We start from the raw sequence: 23,141 nt of genomic DNA, 5'->3' as shown, positions 1-23,141 counted from the left end.
TACCGAACGGATTTTAATGAAACTTTACAATAATAATAGCTTATGTAACAATACAATACATAACTCCTGACTTTTTAAAGAATACAAGTTTGGGAGTTTCGGCGTTGTTTTAAAAACGGAAAGCCTAATATTATGCTATTATTACATTCATCATTTTCATCATCATCACTACTATAAACCATTATTTTAATTTTAGGCTCGAAATAATTATTCGTAGAATTCAAGAGAAGGTTAATATTAAGAGGGAGTTCAATACGAAGTTCACTGGGTCATCTGGTGAAGTCATTCACATCAATCACATCACAAGTTGCCGCAACGGCTAATGCTTAGGTACTCGTCCATCTTGAACGACGTTTAGATCACAACTGAACACGGCCATCATGTAGAGGCGTTGCGACCATTGTAAAGCCATCGCATGTGCCATTCGATCGGCCAGCTCTGGCCACTCATGTAGAGGAGCAATAAACTGCACCGGACAGGGTGGGCCGATGCAGATGTTCTTAATTTAAACTTCAGCTGTTTCCATACCCTGTTGGCCCACCCTGCTCCGGGCAAGCTCCGGGGCAGTTCAGACCATAGACTTAATATATACTGTCGTATAGACCACCTGACAACCCGAAAATGCGTGACCATTTTCGATCTGTAAATGTGTGCGTGTGCTAGTGATGTATATTTTACTATCGATAGTATAGTATTTTGTTATCGATAGTATAGTCCGTTCGAGTTATTTTACCTGAGTTTCTATAAGAAATAAATAATATACAACTTTGACAGATTTGTATTTCAAATTAGGTATCATAAATTTTAATTGGCAAAAAAAGGTGACGATTGAAAAGTAGATACACATTTTCTTTTGGAATGATTTTTCAATCGTCGGATATGTTATGACATGAGGTTCTTATAGGGGTAAATAATATACACATAACACATTATAAAGTTACTTATTTATTACTCAGGTAAAATCTATCTGGTAAATCAGCCCTTACATTGAAAGTAAACGTTGAAAGTAAACAACACACTATACTAGTATACTTATTATATTTTATTCTTATTATCATAATATTTTTTATTACAATTATTTTTAACCGACTTCCAAACAGGAGGAGTCTAGACGCTCGGCTCTGGATATATTTTTTATGTATGTTCAACGATTACTCCGCCGTTTATGAACCGATTTTTAAAATTTTTCTTTTGTTGTACATTGTATTGTTTTGAGTAGGTATCATGTTCACAAAAGTGGTGGTCTGGTGATGGAAACCATGAGAAACCGAGGTGACTCCTTGATATTCAAATGGGAACATATGGTCCCAGAAAACGTTCAAAATCTTTCGATTAACCTTTTTAGTCCGGCCGCACATTATCCGAATTTCTGATAACAAAAAATTCGGACGCCCCGCCCCGCTCATACATTTTGACACGTCAGAAATTCTTTTAGTATGATGGGTCTACAACAAAATGTATGAACAGAGTGCGTTCCGCCGGGCGTCCGAATTTTTCTGATCAGAAATTTCGGATAATGTGCGGCCGGGTTTAAGGTGATAAATATAAAGGTAAATGATTTTTATTTTAGTTTTATGTTATTGTAAAATATCGATAAGCATATCGATAAATTTGATTCAAGCACTAACGTATATGTAAAAAAAATTGATGAAAAATGTTTCTTCAAAATTTGTGTAATATAAGAACAATAGTACCTTTAGATACGCAAAATATGAAAGTAAAAGGGAGGATTCACAATATTTTATTAGAAACAGAGAACTAAAGACAGAATATAGCAAAAATAAACACATCGTAGCAATTAGGACATGAAGATTAATTACCTGTGAAATGTATATTTTTCAGGATTATTCTTATGATTTACACTGCAAATACTTACAGCACAAGTCACAATTTTATATATAATAATATTTATTCAAAATAACAAACAAATTGAACAATATATTGAAAATACCGAAAGGGCATAAAAACGACTGACGACTTTTGACGACCTGTCAAATGAAAGTGGTTACAATTTTCATTAGACTGCCTCTCTCTTTTCATCTTGTTTTAATTCCATTTTCTTCTCTCTCGCACTCTTTGATGGTCTTTAGTATTATAGGTTTATGGTTCAGACTTTAGATCACAGAATACAAATTACTCACGGAGCTTCAGAATTCAGATGCCGAAAATGATTTAAAAAGTTTATTTTTTTTTTCAATTTCAATTGGCACATATCACAAGTATCAATGTGTCAAAAGGTCAAATCAATAATTAAAAAATATAATTATATCAGCTGATTGTCAACCAGTGTTGCCAACTTAGTGGAATTTCCACTAGATCTGGTGGTTTAGACCTACCTTTCGGCGGGAAAAATTTGGTTTTAGTGGCTAGTGGATTTCTTAGTGGATTCGATTATTTAAGTTAGTGGTAGCTTCGACGTTAAACCACTAGTTTTTTTATTATGTTTCTAACCCTTGAAGACGCACACTGGAAACTTAATTATATTATTATTATTATCTTTATTCGTTTTGCCGCATTCTAACGCTGATATAGAGCGATTATTTAGCACGATGAATGTTGTCAAGACTTAACAGAGAAACCGGATGAAGTTTGATCGCCTTTCTTTCGTGCAAGGTTAGCACGCAAAGGCAAATGCTGTAATAACAACATAATACCAAAAACCGTATTACAAAAATTAGAACTTAAGAAATTTATTCTTCACAAACTGAACAAGTAAATGACAATGATTCCTCTGAAGATGTTCATCTTTACTCTTTAGTTAAGTACCTACTTATACATAGGTATATAGGTAACTAAAGTTTTCCTTTTTGTAGTAACAAAAATAATTATTTCATAATAATAATAACGTTGTTGTTGTATTATTTTCAAAAAACATGGTTTCTGGTGGTTTACGCTGCTGAATTTGGTGGGTTAGTAAAAAAAAAGTTGGCAACACTGTTGTCAACTGTCAAAATATTATTTGCAATTTTTGCTTGATTTTTTAAATTATTTCGGATTTCGGAATTCGATGAACTCTGATTAATTTAGGATATTAAAATTAAAATGAATACCTCATTTCGTACTGTAAACAGACTATTATTTAGTAACATAATCAAAAGACAGAAGGGCTACAAAGTTGTAAAGAGGCCCGATCTGAATAGTTTGAAAATGCCTACACCAGAAAGTGCGCCCAGTATTATGGAGATTATTAAAGAGAAACTACGTTTAAATGGGCCATTAACAGTAGCAGAATATATGCATATAGTAATTACGAATCCTACGGAAGGTTACTACATGAAGAAAGATGTAATTAGCCAGTCTGGGGACTTTGTGACTTCCCCTGAAATAAGTCAATTGTTTGGTGAGATCTTGGCCATTTGGTTTTACGCAGAAACTCAGAAAATGGGCGCTGGAAAGCCATTACAAATAGTTGAACTGGGACCAGGCAATGGGACACTTCTGATAGATATTCTGAGGGTATTTTCTGTTATTAAAATAGTTTTCATTTAGGCACTTGCATGAATTCCAATAACAAAATACAATATTTCAGGTCCTAAATCGTCTTCAATACAAAGCCGAAGACTTGAGTCTTCATTTAGTGGAGATATCATCGACAATGCAAAGGATACAAGCTAACCGTATATGTGCAACTCATAAAGAAACCTCATTAGATTTACCCTACAATTACATGGTAATTTACTTTATATATTTCTTACTAGCTGTTTCCCGCGACTTCGTCCGCGTGGACTTCAGTTTATAGCGCGCGATGTCAACAAAATTGGTGTCAAAAGCTTTTATAAAAAAACCCTGGTACCCCTTAAATCAATACAGCTGTGTAGTGTGCACACAATAAGTACTTTATTTTTTATATTAAACTTTATATTTTATGCCAAATTTCAAAGCATATTTAGCCCCCCAATTACACAACTTTACCCATAAACTATTTATCATTGATAGGTTTAGCCCCAATTTCACCAACGTCTGTTAGTGTTAACAGCTTGTTAAAATGTCCTGTCTTCTCTTTCATTCATATGAAAAACGAAACAGCTAACGTGATACTAATTCGATCATTAACTTTAACAGTCGTTGGTGAAATTTGGTCTTAAGGTTACGTCACTGCCTGCACAGATAAAGTATTGAGTTATTTAATACCGTAGAATAGATATAACAATCGAAAAAAATCGAGACTTAAATGTAAGATGATACCACCTCTTATAGAAAGACTTTTGAGCAAGCGTCAGCGCGATGTAGAAGACGCACGGCGCCATCTATTATGAATTTTTTGAACAAATTTACGACCCTTACAACCCTTTTTTCCAGTAAAAAAGTAGCCTATGTCCTTTCTCAGGCTTTAGACTATCTGTATACAAAATTTCATTACAATCGGTTCGGTAGTTTTGGCGTTTGGCGTGAAAGAGAGACTGACAGACAGACAGAGATACTTTCGCATTTATAATATTAGTATAGATTATGTGCACACTGCACAGCTGTTTTTGGGTATTTTGATTAATTAAGGGCGGCGCTACACCGGAATGGCAGCGGCGAGGCGAGCACTTTCAGCGCTGCCATTCCGGTGTAGCGCGGCCCTAAGAGGGGTACCACTTACCAGGGTTTTAAAAAGTTTTTAAATTTGACACAAATTTTGTTGACACCGCGCGCTATAAACTAAAGTCCACGCGGACGAAGTCGCGGGCAACAGCTAGTATATATATAATATTATTATAATATTATTAAACATCATATTCTAACGTATTAAAAACTATAAACAAAAACATACTAACTAATAAGTATGATTAGTTCTATGTTACAATAAAGTAAAAAATAAAACGCCATCTGTTGAATCGTATTAGAACTAAAATGTTCATTCCATCGATATATTTCTGGATTTTTTATAATATTATACATAAAATATGTTTAAGATTTTTGAAATTTTATTTTAATACACATCCAAGACCCAGGAAAATTGAAAACTTTTTGTTCCGCCTGCGGGACTCGAACCCAGGACCCCCGGGATGAGCGCTGGCCACGCGCAATGCGAATTCATTTTCATCGAAATTTTCATGGAAATAAGATATTTTCCCACATCAAAATGTAGCCTATGTCCTTTCTCAGACTCTAGAATAACTGTATACAAAATTTCATTGCAATCGGTTCAGTAGTTTTGGCGTGAAAGCAAGACAGACAGACAGAGATACTTTCGCATTTATAATATTAGTATAGTATGGATTATAATATTATTAAACATCATATTCTAACGTATTAAAAACTATAAACAAAAACATACTAACTAATAAGTATGATTAGTTCTATGTTACAATAAAGTAAAAAATAAAACGCCATCTGTTGAATCGTATTAGAACTAAAATGTTCATTCCATTGATATATTTCTGGATTTTTTATAATATTATACATAAAATATGTTTAAGATTTTTGAAATTTTATTTTAATACACATCCAAGACCCAAGAAAATTGAAAACTTTTTGTTCCGCCTGCGGGACTCGAACCCAGGACCCCCGGGATGAGCGCTGGCCACGCGCAATGCGAATTCATTTTCATCGAAATTTTCATGGAAATAAGATATTTTCCCACATCAAAATGTAGCCTATGTCCTTTCTCAGACTCTAGAATAACTGTATACAAAATTTCATTGCAATCGGTTCAGTAGTTTTGGCGTGAAAGCAAGACAGACAGACAGAGATACTTTCGCATTTATAATATTAGTATGGATTATAATATTATTAAACATCATATTCTAACATATTAAAAACTATAAACAAAAACATACTAACTAATAAGTATGATTAGTTCTATGTTACAATAAAGTAAAAAATAAAACGCCATCTGTTGAATCGTATTAGAACTAAAATGTTCATTCCATTGATATATTTCTGGATTTTTTATAATATTATACATAAAATATGTTTAAGATTTTTGAAATTTTATTTTAATACACATCCAAGACCCAGGAAAATTGAAAACTTTTTGTTCCGCCTGCGGGACTCGAACCCAGGACCCCCGGGATGAGCGCTGGCCACGCGCAATGCGAATTCATTTTCATCGAAATTTTCATGGAAATAAGATATTTTCCCACATCAAAATGTAGCCTATGTCCTTTCTCAGACTCTAGAATAACTGTATACAAAATTTCATTGCAATCGGTTCAGTAGTTTTGGCGTGAAAGCAAGACAGACAGACAGACAGACAGACAGACAGACAGACAGACAGATATACTTTCGCATTTATAATATTAGTATGGATTTATATTATTTATTCTTATGCGGCACCCAGCTGTCGCATAACAATTGAAAATCTATTTTGTCTGCCATTCCCATGATCGAGGTATTAATGTATTGCACACTAATGGTGAATGTAAAATGGCACACATTGCAGTGAGGCCATATTATCTGAATTCACTTTAGTAAGTAAAATACTAAATTAATAATTTATGACTCCATAATCATGCAAAATTTGTAAATTTTCAGGGTGAAACTGTGAGTGGGATTAAAGTTTATTGGTACAATGACTTAAAGAAAGTGCCTAATAATTTTTCATGGTATATAGCACATGAGTTTTTTGATGTTTTACCTATTCACAAGTTTGAGGTTTGTAACATAATATATTGCTATTTTTTATTTATATAAAATTCTTGTATTTCCTTTCCATAAAAATTGTATACAATTTTTTGGAATTTCAGAAAACTGAGAAAGGGTGGAGAGAGGTACTTATTGATTTGGACGAATCTGGAAAGTTGTACTATAGGATTGCAGGGAATGAAACACAGTCCGTCAGAACTCTAGTCAGGCCCCCATTGGATGCCGGTGACAGAACAGAGCTGGAAATCAGCCCAAGAAGCCTTGGCATAGCCAGACAGTTGGCTTACAGAGTTGATCAGGATGGTGGCTTAGCACTCATAGCAGATTATGGACATAATGGTGAAAAAGGAGACACTTTTCGGGTATATTCTTTTCTAATATTGTTTAAATACTTAGTCAACTATCAATCAATTGCTAATTTACAAAACTTTGCTGTTGTGTATAGGGTTGTGGTCGTATTTTGCTGTTTGTTGCTAATTTTACAGCATTTTTAGGCCTTCCAAAAGCATCAAGTGGTGGACGCATTGGTAAATCCAGGGGAATCAGATCTTACAGCTGATGTGGATTTCAGTCAGTTACGGATAGCTGCGTCCATGACTCCAGGGGAAGAGAATTATGCTTTGGTTACAGGACCTGTCAAACAGATGGAGTTCCTCCAAAGACTGCAGGCTGAAGTCAGGTTGCAAGTAAGCATACTTCTCATTTATCTTATTTTATATTAGCATGACAAAAAAACCAAATGTATAAGTCCCTATATTTCAGAAAATTCAGTCCTAAAAATGTTATTTTGAAAATGCTGTATTTACCCAGTAGCATTGTGTAATGTTAAGAAAAGTTTAGAAGTTAGAACAGCTTTATTTACACATTGTTTACCTAGCCTAAAACTTTAGCTTATATGTATTATGTAATCAAGATTCCGAATCCAGGACTACATAATAACTGCTCATTTTACTAATATTATGTAAAATTATTTAAACAGGTTCTTCTGGACAATGCTAAATCAGAAAAGGATAAAGAAAAACTGAAAGCTGCATATCAAATGTTGGTAGATCCAGACAAAATGGGAGAAAGGTTTAAATTTATGGCGTTTTATCCATCTGCAATGGCAGAAATACTCGAGAAGTTTCCTCCTTTGGGATTTACAAGTCCATAAAAATAGGAATGTTACTTTTTTATTGTTAGCAAGATGAATTGTAAATAATATTAAAATAAGTAGGTACGCTTTGTTTGTTTTTACTAAGTACACGTTGGCCGGCGCGCTGGCCCAATGTGTAGAACGGGCGTGAGTAATTCCGCCTGATCCGCCAAAATGTGTACCGTGAGTCCTGAGTGACTATGTGGACAAAGTGGACAATTTTCAAAAATATTTTTTTGATTATAGTTTGAGTCGACGCACAATTTCATAAACTTCTTGAAATAAGTGCGTTTTTCTATAAAAAATAATTAGTTTATAAAATATCGCAATTTTTATTAGAGGTAGTGACAAAATGTTGTCCATTTAGTTACAATTTTATATTTTGGTTTTCTTTGAAAAATAAACTTATTATTAACATTTTTCATTATATTTTGGGCATTATTCGAGAATATTAATTAGTTCTTCCTATACTTATAAAAAAATATACCTATTCTTTGTAACGTTAACAATGTTAAATTCAGAATATATTTATAGCGTTGCGTGACTTTTCGTATCAAATGGAGCACAATTTTATCTGTTTAGCTACCTTAAAACACTTTTTTTTAAATAAAACTAGTCTTGCATGTAATCGTGCTCATAAATTTAATTATTTTATGAAAGTAAATTAAATATTATCGATGTTTTTCGATCAAAATCCGTGACGATACAAGGACAAAAATTGTGACCGTGACTAAATAAGAAATTTGATAGTGACTAAATTGAAACATAGGTGGTGTTCACACAATAAACACAACACACACACAATGACACAATAAAATATATCTAAAAGTGAGGGATCACCGGGAGCATTCGCTTGTAATGTAATGTTACAGAGTCCAGCATTACATCAGAGAAGGAGGAAAACCGAGCATTACAATGCGCACCTTGTAATGACACAAGTGTATTATCTTGATACAACTTGTAAGTAACACAAATGCTACGTTGACAGTCAACTTGCTATGTAATGCTCAAATTCGAATCTATAATAAGTATTACAATTTACAATACACGCGAATGCACGAGTCAGGAAGGTAGTATTGTAATTTGTAACGTAATACTCAAAGTCGAATCTATATGTTGCATTTCACGTGAAACGCTCGTCAATCAGGGAGGTATTATTGTAATGTAATGCTCAGAAATAAATGTAATGCTCAAAGACGAATCTATGATGTTACATTACATGTTTATGCTCCCGGGGAGGAGGAGCTTTAGGAAAATGAAAGAAGTGTTCAAAAAAGGATAAGTTTTATATTGTAACATCATGATGCAACTTGCAACATTTAATTTCAATTTATCTCTGTGGCTCGCTGGGCCGGTGTTAGCGGTAAATCCCTGTAAAAAATAACCCATAAAAAGCTGAAATGTGAAGCCCATAATGTGAAAAACAAAGCAAAAAAACAAGCAGTCATATTTCTTCCATCTAAAATACACAAAGCTTATTAACCCCGCATAAAAAAGTACTAATAAAAAGACTGTATGAAAATCGATTTAACTATTTGAGATTTTCAATTCAAACATAAGTAATATAAGCCTATAAAATACATACTGACATATAAGTAAGTACATATAACAGGCGCGGCGCAGAGTCAAGGTATGTTTTGTTTAAAACAGGGATATAAGAAATCCCTCTTTTTTGTTCGGGCTTAAAGTTATATTAATATTTGTATCCTTATTCCTTTCTTAACTGACTTCAAAAAAAGGAGGTTATCAATTCGACGCGATGTATGTAATATTTCCAGAACTGCCCAATTTTCGAATATGTTATGGCGGCTCTCGACATAGGCGAACGCGTTGGCCAACGCGTCTGCAGACGCGTTGGCCCAATGTGTAGAACGGGCGTTCGCGCGTTGGCCGTAGGTATTTAGACGTTGGCCGACGCGTCTGCGAGCTTGCCGCGCGGGTCGGAAATGTCGGCAAAAGATCAAAGGACATTTGTCGCAAGCTTCGCGCTCCATCCACACATAGGCCGCGCGATCAGTTCGCCCGGAGCGGCGATGAAGAGTGCACGTTTCCTTCTTGTGGCGAAATAACATCAACTTGACGAAATGGCGAACAATATGAGTATCGAGAAAACATTTAAATTTATTGGGCCCTATGGGTCTATACAGACGGACCGCATTTCAACTGCAATTTGCGGTTGGATTGATTCAAACTTGAATGCAGCTGACACGACTGCAATAGAACTGCAAACCGAACGCGCAGTCGGATTGCAGTTGACTGCAGTCGTGTGAACTTCATACCGACTGCATCCAAACTGCACTATCCCACCCACCCGCACGCTCCGCTCTCCCGCGCATGGAATCAGTAGCAGTGCAGTTTGGATGCAGTCGGTATGCGGTTCACACGACTGCACGCCAACTGCAACTGAACTGCAATCCGACTGCGCATTTGGTTTGCAGTTCTATTGCAGTCATGTCAACTGCATTCAAACTGCACTTGAACTGCAATTTGCGGTTGGATTGCAGTTGAAATGCGGTCCGTCTGTATAGACCCTATCAGAGTAAAAACTGCCTGTGGAACCAAAAATCATATCAAAAGTTGCAAAAAAAATAAGGTTATTGGACATTCTATTTTCCTCACGATGTTTTTAGGGTTCCGTACCCAACGGGTAAAAACGGGACCCTATTACTAAGACTTCAACGTCTGTCTGCATTTCTGTCTGTCCGTCTGTCTGTCTGTCCATCTGTCTGTCCGTCTGTCTGTCTCCAGGCTGTATCTCAAGAACCGCTATACTTAGCTAGATTTCTGAAATTTTCACAGATTATGTACCTATATCTGTTGTCGCTATAATAACAAAATATACTAAAAACAAAATAAATTAAATATTTAATAAATAATAAATACTTAAATATTATTAATTATTAATCATGATAATTATAATAAGTAATAATTTTTATATATAATAAATAATAAGTAATAAAAAAAATAAATTATTTTAATATTATAAAATATTATGTAAAAGTGAGTTTTTTTCTTTGTTTGTTACGTTTTCTCGCCTTTTACTTATTTATTTCGAGAATACCCTTTAAAAACTTTTTCTTGTCCACATTTACAAAGTAATTATAAGCTGTGAATAAATATACAGCTGCAGCTGTTAGCGACTCAACATCCATTTTGAATCCGTCCGCACATTGGCGCGATCCAAAGCATACTGAACGACCTTCCTATGTGTGGATTACTCACAAACGCCGTTGCAAGCGCACTGCCAACGCGTCTGCAGACGCGTTGGCCAACGCGTTCGCCTGTCTATATCAGCGTCTGAACAAATGTGCCAAATTTCAAAAGCGTATGTATGTATGTAGGTTTTAATGTTTGTGTTCGGATATCTCCAGAGATATCCGAAAACAAACATTAAAACCTACATAGAAGAATTACTGAGCGGTAATTCCAGATTACCGCTCAGTAATTCTTTTGTTGTACTAGGTATTGTTCAACTTAGGGAATAGTGCAAGTTTCATCAAAATCGGTGCAGTAGTTTTGGAGATAGGGAGTTTTAATTCTCAATTACGTACAATTTTGAAGTCGATTTTATATTTTTAAAATACAGTTATATTATTATTATTATCCTGTTAAAAATCACAGTAGATTTATCGAAATGAACATTTTACAATATTAAATAACATAATACTCCTTTTCAAAATCGGATAACATTCCTTATGAACTACGCCTTATGTGTCCATTTCGTCACCGAAATATGTCACGAAACTAAATGGACGTGACGAACCCTGCTTTGTCGGAGTAATTTGCAAATTGAAAACATTGTTTTTGCTTAAAAAGAACACAACGCAGTTTCAGTGCACATTCGAATATATTAAGCTTTCATTATTAATATAATTTTCATAAGCCAACTTACCGATTTAACGCAAATATCGAAACTAAAGTGGACTTCTTATTTGACTTCGCGGAGAGCACGCTTCGTCGTCACAGGTTTTGAAAAACTTACAGGGGCAAGATAAAACAATTGGCCCTTTTTAAATTGATAATGAGGTCATGACGAAGAAATTAAACGAGTTTTGGTGAATTTAAGCTCAGGACCAGAAAAATGCGTGACTAAAGTGGACTGTCCACGTAACTCAAAATGTTGACTAACGATATCGTCAACGATTTTATTGTATTCTTATACAGTGTGTCACAAAAATAAGTGAAAATACTTTAGGGTGTACAGTACGTGTTCCTTGTAGAGAGTTCACTGTGAAAGTAGCAGCGCTGAAAGACGATTTTTTTTACTTTTGTATGGGCAATGGCCCGAGCGTCACGAGTTTCCCCATACTCTGGCCTCCTCACAGAATCTACCGACCCCATATGGGCCCCACGGCCCACCGTCCACCGACACTATCCCCCAACTCTCCCCGCGTTCCATTTAGCGTTAAAAACGATCAAAATGCCTCCTATTTTGAGCGTTTTGATCCTTTTTAACGCTAAATGGAAGGCGGGGCAACGAATATGTACCAATTAGATAAATAAATATAAAATATTTTGATTCCCTACTTAAAATACCCAGGGAATCATCAAAATGTATGTAGAGGGAATCAATAACAAGTTAGTTTTTCCTGACGTGTACAAAAACTGTGCATGTAGGTTAAACAATAAATAGTCTAACTAAAAATCATACTTATTATCGTTGTTTACATCGTGTCTAAGCAAACTTAACTTTGGAAAATACATTGTAATTATCGAATAGGGAATCAATTGTGTTAGGAACCAAGGTTAAGGGAATCAGATATTTTCCTTTGTAACTCGGAAACGGAGCAACGAATTGTGTGACCTCCTTCCATGATGTTTAGAGGGCTACCGAACCTCCCGCCCTGCGCACCCGCAACCACGTGCTTCTTATAACTAGGGAGGTACGAGCCTCCAAGTGAAGCGTATAGGGAATCATTATGTGAGCCAGGACAAATCTTAAAATGACTTTTTCTATTTATATAACGATATATACGTTTATATACAATTGTTTTATAAATATTTTGTTTATACTCTTCCGATATATTTACTTCGAAATTAGAATTTCATCTTATTTGTGGGATTTTTTTGGGAATTTATAGTGAATTCTGGGGACAGGACACGTCCAGGGAATCAATTTTTCGACCTTTAAATTAATTTTAATTATATTTACAATTAAATTTTTCTACAGAACCTAAGTGGCCCAGTTAGATCACACCTTATATTACTACAAAAAAAATTACAAAGGTCTACATATTAGCATGGAATTAATATGTACTCGTAGTACATATTAATTCCATGCATATTAGTAACTCTGCGGGTAGTTTTTACGTCCGGACAACTAAATTTTGCGGTTTGGAGAATCAGCCATTACATTATCATATTTTATTGATCCTATTTTACGTCATATGTGGTTTCAATAGCCAATGGAGAGCGCTAACGCTGACAGGTATTGACGTCAGGGTTACTGGATCTCAGAGAATTCGATCTGTCAAAAGACATCGTCATTTTTAATATGGCTCGTTTTTTGTTATTTCAGCAAGATTATCCAAGTATATAATTAGAAAAATAATTACATTACATTGACTCAATATCATTGACTCAATGATCTCGGATCCAATATATATGATAATCTAATATCCCCCTTGGGCTGCGGCTGCGTTTTTAAGGTCCAATAATTGGTCCAATAGCATCGCCGCGCTGATGTCATGGCAAGCCATGTCATGCCAATGAAGCGATTCTATTGGTTCTCAAAAAACACATCCCTCGCAACATTTAAACATATATAATTATACGTCTTTTGCTGTAGTACGCTTGCAACACATTTCTAGTGGAAACGCAGCTCTCGCCTCTCTCCATTGAGTTGTTTATAAGAAATTAAAGAAATTAAAAAGTGGCAACATCGTAGTGTCATCCCTTTCAAATTAATCTAAGAAAAAAGGAATGACACTACGATGTTGTTTTAATTTCTTCACTTTCTTGAGTCTTGACGCACTTTATAAAGTTTTCTATTAAAAAAAATATTCAACTTAAATTTGCTGGCAACATTAAAAAAAATTAAAAATGTCGTTCTTGCGATCGTTCATGAGTTGTATTTTTTTGTAAACCAACTTGTTTCTGGATCTACTGCGTTAAATCTAACGTATAAGTGTGGTTTATGTAACAATTGCAAGGTTTGCTAATTACAGTTTTCTATTTGTTTCCAAACAAACTCCTACAAATTTTCGCTAATTTATGATGTTATGGTTAGGAAGAAATGTCAAATTTTCAGTGGACTAGTGCCAATAGTAATGATATTTAGCAGACACGGGCATTTGCAATGTGCGTATTTATAATAACTTATGTGAAAAAACAATAAGAAGTGCAAGTGCAGGTGTATAAGTGTCGTGGACAGTTTATCGACCCATAGAACTGCGTCGAACAAAAGACTTGTGTTGAATGATACGAATTCGAAATCGTGTAAGTTTTCTTTTGTTACAATGCTACTCCTTTTTGATTTCCTGCTTTATTCTTAGATTCTATAGAAGTTCTTGTGAAAAGATTCTGAAAAATGTCTTTTCATAAGAAATTAATAAGGAATAAAACTGGTATTAAAATTTACATGCATTAATAAGCCTACAGTGAGTTGATGTCCAAGAAAAATACTAATTTTGATTTAAACCTCATGGTCATGTAAACAAAAATAAATGCTGATGTGCCTTTTCACTCTTATCATACTTGATTTAAGATGCAACTTAAAATAAAAACAAACAAAAGAAATAATAAAATGCCCAGTAAAGAGCACCTTCTACTTCTGATAACTTTTAAAAAGTTTAAATTTTACTATCAATTATTATTATGACTAGACATCAGATTATATGCATTTGCATACTTGCATATGCAAATGCATATAATGGCACTTTTTAGGCGTTAGTGCATATTTTGGCAATTTTTCGTTGATAGTGCATATTTCGGTAGTTTTATGCCCTCGCAGTCTTCAAACTAGCTATCATGACACACACCGAGGCCACAAAACAGAGGTATAGATTAAAAACACTTCAAATATGTGGCTCCATCCCCATTAAAAGAATGCAATACACCCGATAGGTACAATATCTTTCTAGAAACAAAATTTTTCTTTGTATTTGGCAACACTAGTAAAAAATTGGAATAAAGTAGTTACCGATTTCTTAAACTTCCATGGTACATTAAGATTGCAATCGGAAAATGTAGGTAGAAAATTATTATTGGTGCTGTATAAAAAATTTAAAATCGTAGATTTCATGAAATTATAAAATTGATTCTTTAGCTTATTACAACACACAAACTATAAATTATAAATTTTATAAATTTAACAAAAATTATAAATTTTAATAACAAGTGACTTTTGAATTTGCATATTTCGGCCATTTATCATGCATACTTGCATGCATATTTCGGCACTTTGATCAGGCATATAATCCGATGTCTAATTATTACTAATGCTATGATATTGTTAAGGTGCTGCTGCATATTTGCTGATGCAGGAAGTAAAAAGTAGTCATGAGGCTTTCATGCCTTTTTACCTGTCTGTTCTAAAAGTAAGATTATGCTTTTTAAGCTCATGTTTGTTTTGTCTATTCCTTAGACCAACTATAGCAAATATCTATTTTATTAAATTCTTCTAATATTGAAAAAATATAACTGTAAATAATTTAATTCTTCTCTTATTGTAAGTGACCGTAAAAGGCGTGTTTGGAAATGAGCTCACCACCACCAGTGCAGTTGGAAGTAGAGGTCAGCGAAGAGTCCATGGAAGAGGACTCCGCAGACATGATCCCAGCTGACAGGTACCTAGTCTTGATGATGGCCAGTTTCATAATCCCCTAAAAAGTTAAGACCCAATTTCAGCAACAACTGTTAAAGGTAATGCTCGAATTAGTATCATGTTACCTCTTTCGTTTTTTATATGAATGAAAGAGAAGACATGACATTTGAACAGGCTGTTAACACTAACAGACATTGATGAAATTGGGCCTAAGTCTCTAAGGCCTAAGTCTCTAAGGCCTAAGTTGCTTAGTTTAAACTGAGACTGAGTTCCTCAAGACTCAACTTTTACTATTTTGCTTTGTGTTACATGTTGCTCATTGATTAATAGTGTTAAAACTTCTAGATTAACTATTTTTTAAATCTTAGAAAATTGTGAAGCAGGCCCCAAGTCCCAACATTTCTAGTACCTAACTAATATTTGTTGTATTATAGGTTACTGGTGTAAATTCAAAAACACTAAATGGTCAAATGTTAAGCATTTGTGTACTTAATAAGTAATAACTAATAACCCACAAATTTTTTTCTTGAGTTATGAATGCAATCTTGTTCTAAATTATCTAAAGAGCATAACTGAATTCATAACTCAATGCATAATTTTTTTGTGGGATGATAGACTTAATGCTTAACAGAGTCCAGATAATGTTATGGTAAATGGGGTGTATTATTACTGGTAAAAATAATATTATTGGTAAATAGTTAAATAATGGTTATCTTTATGTTGAAAAAGTCTACTTAATGACAATAAAAATCGGTCAAGTGCGAGTTGGACTCGCGCACGAAGGGTTCCGTACCACAATGGCGCAAAAATATTTAAATATTATTATAAATTATTAGCTGTCCCGGCAAACGTTAATTTGCCATATAAATAATTTTTGGTATGAAAAATAGTTGTTGGCAGATTCTCAGCACACTCAATATGCTCACAAAATTTCATGAGAATCGGTCAAGCCGTTTCGGAGGAGTATGGCAACGAAAACTGTGACACGAGAATTTTATATATTAGATTAAACTAGAAATAAAACTGAGTATTTTGTGAAAATTTCAAGTGCCTATGTATTGCCGTTACTGATATCGAGCAAAAAATGGCAAAATAATCACGTTTGTTGTATGGGAGCCCCCCTTAAATATTTAATTTATTTTGTTTTTAGTATTTGTTGTTATAGCGGCAACAGATATACATCATCTGTGAAAATTTCAGAAGGCTAGCTATTGCGGTTCTTGAGTTACAGCCTGGAGACACACAGACAGACAGACGGACAGACATCGAAGTCTTAGTGATAGGGTCCCGTTTTTACCCTTTGGGTACGGAACCCTAAAAATGAAATATGGGGTCTGTAATCTGTATGTACCATCAAAGAAATTGATTCATAGACAGATGGCTGACCTACGTCATTTGGTCAGGCCATGTCATTTGAATGTTATTGTCATGATCTTGATTGGCTGGGTTTGATATAACGCGGCCAAATTACATAGGTCTGTCATCAGTCTATGAATCAACTTCCCTGATAGTATGTGCAGTATACAGACAACACAGTGTAGCTTTTTATTAGTTAGTCTTTATCTGGGACATAAAACAATATTCAATTTTTTTTTATGAAATAAGGGGGCAAACGAGCAAACGGGTCACCTGATGGAAATCAACTTCCGTTGCCCATGGACACTCGCAGCATCAGAAGAGCTGCAAGTGCGTTGCCGGCCTTTTAAGAGGGAATAGGGTAATAGGGCAGGGAAGGGAAGGGAATAGGGGAGGGTAGGGAAGGAAATAGGGTAGGGGATTGGGCCTCCGGTAAACTCACTCACTCGGCGAAACACAGCGCAAGCGCTGTTTCACGCCGGTTTTCTGTGAGAACGTGGTATTTCTCCGGTCAAGCCGGCCCATTCGTGCTGAAGCATGGCTCTCCCACGTATAAACAAAAAAAAACTTTCATGTTACATATTATAAAAACAGTAACTAGTAAGATTCACTTTTCATTTTAATGGAGAACCATAATTATCACCCAGTTATTAGTCAAAAACATGCTAATCAATCTTATTAATATAAGATTGATTAACATGTTTCATCATTGATTGTGTTATTGTATAATATGATGTAGCGCTATGATAGGGCCATATCATGTTACAACAATAGAAAGTAAAGACAAACATTGCAATTTGTCACTATATTTTAATTTTGTTCATTAACATGATAAGAGTTACATTGTCTTAGTTAACTTTGGTATTCTTGTGACAATCGAATTGGAATAGTAGATCATGGTTCGTCTAGTTGACAGTGTTCTTAAGACAAATAATGTAATATTACTGTTTTTAATTAGTTGAGATGATACATTTTTCGAAGCTATTAGAATCCTATTTTCTCTGTTGTGTTAAGAAACCACAGCAAAATATAACATGTGACATCTTTGTGTAAGTACTTGTTTTTTAGTCTCATTTTATTTAGGGATTTTAGCACACACAGTGGCTATGTGATATGTCAATTCCATCTTGCTAGAAAAAAATTTAAAAATTAAAATAAAAAAACGAGTACGAAGTTAGTTTTACTAACTTCGTACTTGTTTTTTAAAATAAGTCTGTGTGAGCAAGAATTTCTATTGTCTTAGTCTCAAGTCTCAACAGAATACAACCAAAAAAGTACAAGAAATATTGTGAGATAAAAATCGGTCAACAATCTACATTAGTCGCCCAAACATGTCAACGACCGACCTATAATTATATTTAAAATAAGTAGGTAAGGAACATAAAACATAAAATGCTGCGAAATTCGACCATAATACTGTTTATTTAAGGTTTACAGAAAGGCTTTTTTTATAAAGGACATAATACGGATAATGGATCTGTTTTACCTAAATATATCTAAATGTTGATCTAAATATGATTAAATTAAACTAGATGTTGCTCGCCACTCAGTAGCGCCAAAATTGTTTGGGTTTGTCGCGAAACCGTACCTTCTCTGGGACAAAGACGAATGTTGGGCATACATGATACATTTTAAGGAACTTATAGTATCGCTATCTATATACAGTGTGTAACAAAAATAAGTGATAATACTTTGGGGTGTGTACGTGTTCCTTGTAGAGAGTTCACTACTATCACGTAGCAGCTCCGAAAGACGAAATTTTTTTTTCACTTTTGTATGGGCAAGCTCGAGCGCGGCGTTACGAGTTTCGCCATACAAAAGTGAAAAAAAATTTTGGTCTTTCAGCGCTACTACTTTTACACTGAACTCTCTAGAAGAAACACGTACACACCTAAAGTATTATCACTTGTTTTTGTTACACCCTGTATATATAAAACTCAAAGGACATGGTGATCTATCAACGCACAGCCCAAACCACTGGACAGATCGGGCTGAAATTTGGCATGCAGGTAGATATTATGACGTAGGCATCCGCTAAGAAAGGATTTTGATCAATTCCACCTCCAAGGAGTTAAATAGGGGATAAAATTTTGTATATCATAATACTTCATAACGCGAGCTAAGCCGCGAGCGAAAAAAATGTAATGTAAAGTTTACGCGTGAAGGGGTAACAAACAGAAGAACACACTTTCGCATTTATGATGTTAGTATGTTAGTAAAGAGCTAGCTAACAAACCAGCATATTATTATTAATTGCGTAATCTGAAGATGAAGTAAATCATTATAAGCATACTAACTAGAGAGCTAAGGTATTGTTGAATATGAGAGTACTTACGTAATGTCCGCGTATGCAAGTGTTTATGTGAACAGCTCACAGCTGACACCCGCTTCTGGACTTTATTACTATAGGAATAGAGACGAGATTGTGCTATTGTGAATGTACCTTAAAATATGGAGTAAAGTGCATCCTACGTTGGTTCTGTTTTAGAATTACGAACGCTGCTCTACATGCTCTTGAATCTTTAAGAGGAGTCCACACCGCTGTTTTTCCATACAAACGTTGTCCCCTGTTTCCTCCCTGGATAATGCCGGTAGAGTTATGATTTTTTTTCCTGAATATCTATGGCCACTATTTGCATTTCCCTGTATTTTCTTTTTTTTCATAATTTTATTATTAAAAAAGATAAGAGCGTCCAAAAACCCAAAAAAAGGGCCAGATTTTCCTCTATGTTCAAACACCCAGAAAACAAAACTGGCTAAAATATACAAAAAAAAAAACAAAACATAGGAACACAGCTCAAGCCTTGCTTTAATTCTTGATGAAAAAAGTACTTAAATCGGTTAAGTTTTGGAGAAGGAATCAGCGGACAACGAATCGAAGATTTTCTGTTCTTTTATTAGAACTTTTGTCGTGTTTTCTCTATCGCGCTCTGCGGTGGGAGACTTGAGATTGGAGAGACAGCAATACATTTTCAAAAACCTATTTTCAATTTCTCTCGCCCCTGGTGTATCCTCTTAAGACTACAGCAGACTTAGGAAGGGTGTAATGCGAATAGAAAGACAAAAGCTGCAAAATGGCGTATTTGCAGGCTGACCATGCCCCCGGAAAATAAACAAATTGGCAAAGGAAGTATGTGAAAACGTCACATTTCCTCTTCTAATTTGTTGCTTAGACTATTCTTCCATGGACATAATCCCTTTCTGTGGCTGCCGTGCTCTTTAAAAGAAACGTCGACGAAAAGAATTCGCAACGAGAAAGTCAAAAAGGTTACCAAGCACGACATCGTATACCTGCCGACAAAATACAGTGTAGGACCACATCTTATATGTTTAAACGAGCAATTCTTATATATATATATATATATATATATATATATATATATATATATATATATATATATATATATATATATATATATATATATATATATATATTTATATATATTTGTTGACATCGCGCTTTATAAACAGTCCACGCGGACGAAGTCGCGGGCAACAGCTAGTACATAATATTAGTAGTACAAGTAGTAGTACCAAAAATTCAATTTTATTCTATAGCTTCAAATGTAGTTCAAGGACATCATTTAGAAATTGCTATAGCAGAATGAGTTTAAGGAATACCTCTTTACGTCTAAAGCACTGAACCGATTTTATTGAAATTTGGTATGGAGACACTTTGATTCCCGGGAAAGGATAAGGATACTTTTTATCCCGCAAAAAAAATACGGTTCCCGCGCGATTAACGGATTTAGATGCAATGGAGTTGCGAGGGTCATTTAGTTACTCATAATTCATAGTACATACATGATACAACTATTATACAAGATGCTCGGTACACGTGTCCGACTCGAGTGCACGAGTCACGCCGAATAACAATATTACGAAATCAATGGTGGGAAATGCATAAATTGATGTTCGTTATAGTGTGATGTTTAAAAATTAACTTTTTATAGTCATTGTTTGGGATGGAGACACATTGTGGAACGTATGTCATACATAGGCCATACCACCAGCTAAGGCCTAAGTCCTTCTTTGGTAGCGGGTATAACTACGGGTATAACTAGATTCTTAGTGGGTGTAGACTGTAGTACATGGATGCTTAAGTCCCATAGGGCATAGACCATAGTTACTTGTCTCTTCGCGCACACGCGCAAAAGGCATTTTCGCATCATTTTCGTGTGCGAGTAAAAGAGATAAGCAGCGACAGGTTAATGGACTCATTTTTCCACAAAATATCTACGGAACCATTTTAAATGCCTGACACACTCTTGATTAAGTTATTATTAGCTTTATAAGCTTTATAACCTGACTAGACGTTCCGTTCCGTTCAACAAAAATAGCCTATGATTCTTTACGTGGTCTACTTCTTATCTGTGCCAAATAACAGAAAAAATACTCCAGTAGTTCGTGAGATAAGACCTTTCAAATAATTTCTCCCGTTTTTCCACATTTTCCTCTATTTCTTCGCTCCTATTAGTCTTAGCGTGATAAAATATAGCCTATAGCCTTCCTCGATAAATGGGCTTATCTAACACTGAAATAATTTTTCAAATCGGACCAGTAGTTCCTGAGATTAGCGCGTTCAAACAAACAAACAAACAAACAAACTCTTCAGCTTTATAATATTAAGTAAATATAGATATTGGTTATTTTTATTTACATGTTATTTCAAGCGTAGTTTGAAATAATATCAACCTGTATAAGTCACCTTTATTATTATTAGATCATGCACGAGTGGCGTCATGCCAAACTCGTCAGTATATTTTTTATCGATACGAAAATTCACCGTGTATAAGAAAATATAAAATCAATTTATAATATTTCAAATATGAAATAGAATGTTCAATGTGTTTCGTTAAGGACACAGTTCGAATATTATGCAAATTCTAGTAGAATTAAGAAGATTTAGCTCACGTTAGTGCCAATAAATGTAAGTTTAATGTTGCGACTTGATAAATAGGATGATCACAGAACATAACATTATTCATTAATTAAATATCTATATCATTATCATCATCATCGTTGTTGTTGATATTTTTTGGAGCGAAGTTCGTTATCGCGCGTTGCGAAAGGGGACTTAACGAAAAGTTGTAACGTCGTGTATCGCGTCACACACGAAAGTGTGTGTCGCGTGTGTCTCTCTCTCGGATTGGACAGTGTGGTGTAGCGACGTTTTTTTGGTGTGGTGTAGTGACGTTTTTTTTTTTCTTTTTTGGTGTGTGTATACAGGTTTACATCCGGGTGTCCCTTAACACCTCCCAATTTTTATTATTTACTGAGGTCTGTATCAGCTGATTGATTTTAAGATGGTTTAAAATAAAATTATAAACAAAAACCTTTTTGAAAAAAAAGCTTTAATTTAAATACTCTAAAAAGAAAAAAATAAGTTTCTCCTTAAAAAAAATAACTATTGAGTTATAACCTCAATATGATATTATACAATTTGCATGATAAGAAAAGCTTGTCGCGTGATTGACGTAAGTAAGTTTGTTTTTAGTTACCTCTGGCTGGATTTCTTAGTTTGTTTGATTGTAGTTTTTCTTTTAGATTTAGTAGATTGATTGTGTTTCAAGAATTTGTAAAAATCTGATTAATTTAAGTCCTTAAGAAATCGTACTTGATTTTGATCTCTGAAAAAACCGCGTCTATATTTAGCGAGTTGTTATATTCCGTTTATTTCTGCATGACTAAAAAGTTAAATTTCACTAATTAAAAGTTCGGATTCAATCCGGTATTTTCTAAAACTCGGCTGATTTGACTTGACATAAGTCATAACATGACATGACACGACACGACAAGACCCCTCACGTCACGTCACCTCACGACACGTTACGTCACGACACGACATGACACGTCACGTCACGATACGACAGGACACGACTTGACTCTATTACTTTTCAATTTACTCTCAATGACCCCTTTTGAGAGTAAATTAAGAGTGATGTCAAATACCATAATTTGAAGACCTATGTAATGTACTTACTACATTCTTGCAATAAATATATTTCATTTCATTTCACCATATCATGCATTGTTATCCAAACTAAACGTATATGCAAAATTTCAGCTCAATCGGTTAAATATATCTACTTTAAAATTGAGTTCCGAAATTCCACCGTAACATACATACTTACATACATAAAAAAGCAAGTTTAAAAATAATAAAAAGCTTTTAAAAATAGAGTAAGGAAAGAAATGAATTTTCATACTTAATTATTATTCGAAAACATTCGCCATAAATACCTACACGCCGACTAGTTATCAGCCGATAAATAAAGAAGAATGTGTGCGCTATATTGCATTGAGATGCTT

At 34.6% G+C, this 23,141-nt stretch overlaps 2 protein-coding genes across 4 annotated transcripts in view; both read left to right on the top strand.

The window, feature by feature from the left end:
* Positions 1-2,987: 2,987 nt before the first annotated feature.
* LOC121726564 (protein arginine methyltransferase NDUFAF7 homolog, mitochondrial) lies at positions 2,988-7,764 on the top strand. The gene is made up of 6 exons (XM_042113970.1): positions 2,988-3,456; positions 3,530-3,670; positions 6,463-6,582; positions 6,675-6,935; positions 7,068-7,259; positions 7,553-7,764. Exons 1-6 carry the CDS (start codon positions 3,043-3,045, stop codon positions 7,724-7,726), a joined length of 1,302 nt encoding a protein of 433 aa, XP_041969904.1. The 5' UTR covers positions 2,988-3,042; the 3' UTR covers positions 7,727-7,764.
* A 5,987-nt stretch (positions 7,765-13,751) lies between these two features.
* The window catches only part of LOC121726563 (E3 ubiquitin-protein ligase UBR1), a 46,148-nt gene continuing 36,758 nt past the window's right edge, over positions 13,752-23,141 (top strand). For 2 of the 3 annotated variants that reach the window (XM_042113969.1, XM_042113966.1), the window contains exons 1-2: positions 13,752-14,146; positions 15,383-15,495. In XM_042113969.1, coding sequence (XP_041969903.1) covers positions 15,407-15,495 — 89 coding nt within the window. In that variant the 5' untranslated portion in view covers positions 13,752-14,146; positions 15,383-15,406. Of the gene's footprint in view, positions 14,147-15,382; positions 15,496-21,611; positions 21,760-23,141 lie in introns of those variants that run through there. The other variant, XM_042113967.1, reaches the window with a different exon arrangement.

Source organism: Aricia agestis, chromosome 4 (genome assembly GCF_905147365.1).
Source record: "Aricia agestis chromosome 4, ilAriAges1.1, whole genome shotgun sequence".
NCBI classification, from domain to species: Eukaryota; Metazoa; Arthropoda; class Insecta; order Lepidoptera; family Lycaenidae; genus Aricia; species Aricia agestis.
Note: the sequence above shows the minus strand (reverse complement) of the source record. Positions and strands in the feature narration are given on the sequence as shown.

Excerpts from the sequence above, each read along its gene's own strand:
- LOC121726564 (XM_042113970.1), top strand. The coding sequence starts at position 3,043 with ATGAATACCTCATTTCGTACTGTAAACAGACTATTATTTAGTAACATA. Across the intron at positions 3,457-3,529 it reads TTCTGATAGATATTCTGAGG|GTCCTAAATCGTCTTCAATA; the intron begins GTATTTTCTGTT and ends ACAATATTTCAG. Across the intron at positions 6,936-7,067 it reads AAAAAGGAGACACTTTTCGG|GCCTTCCAAAAGCATCAAGT; the intron begins GTATATTCTTTT and ends CAGCATTTTTAG.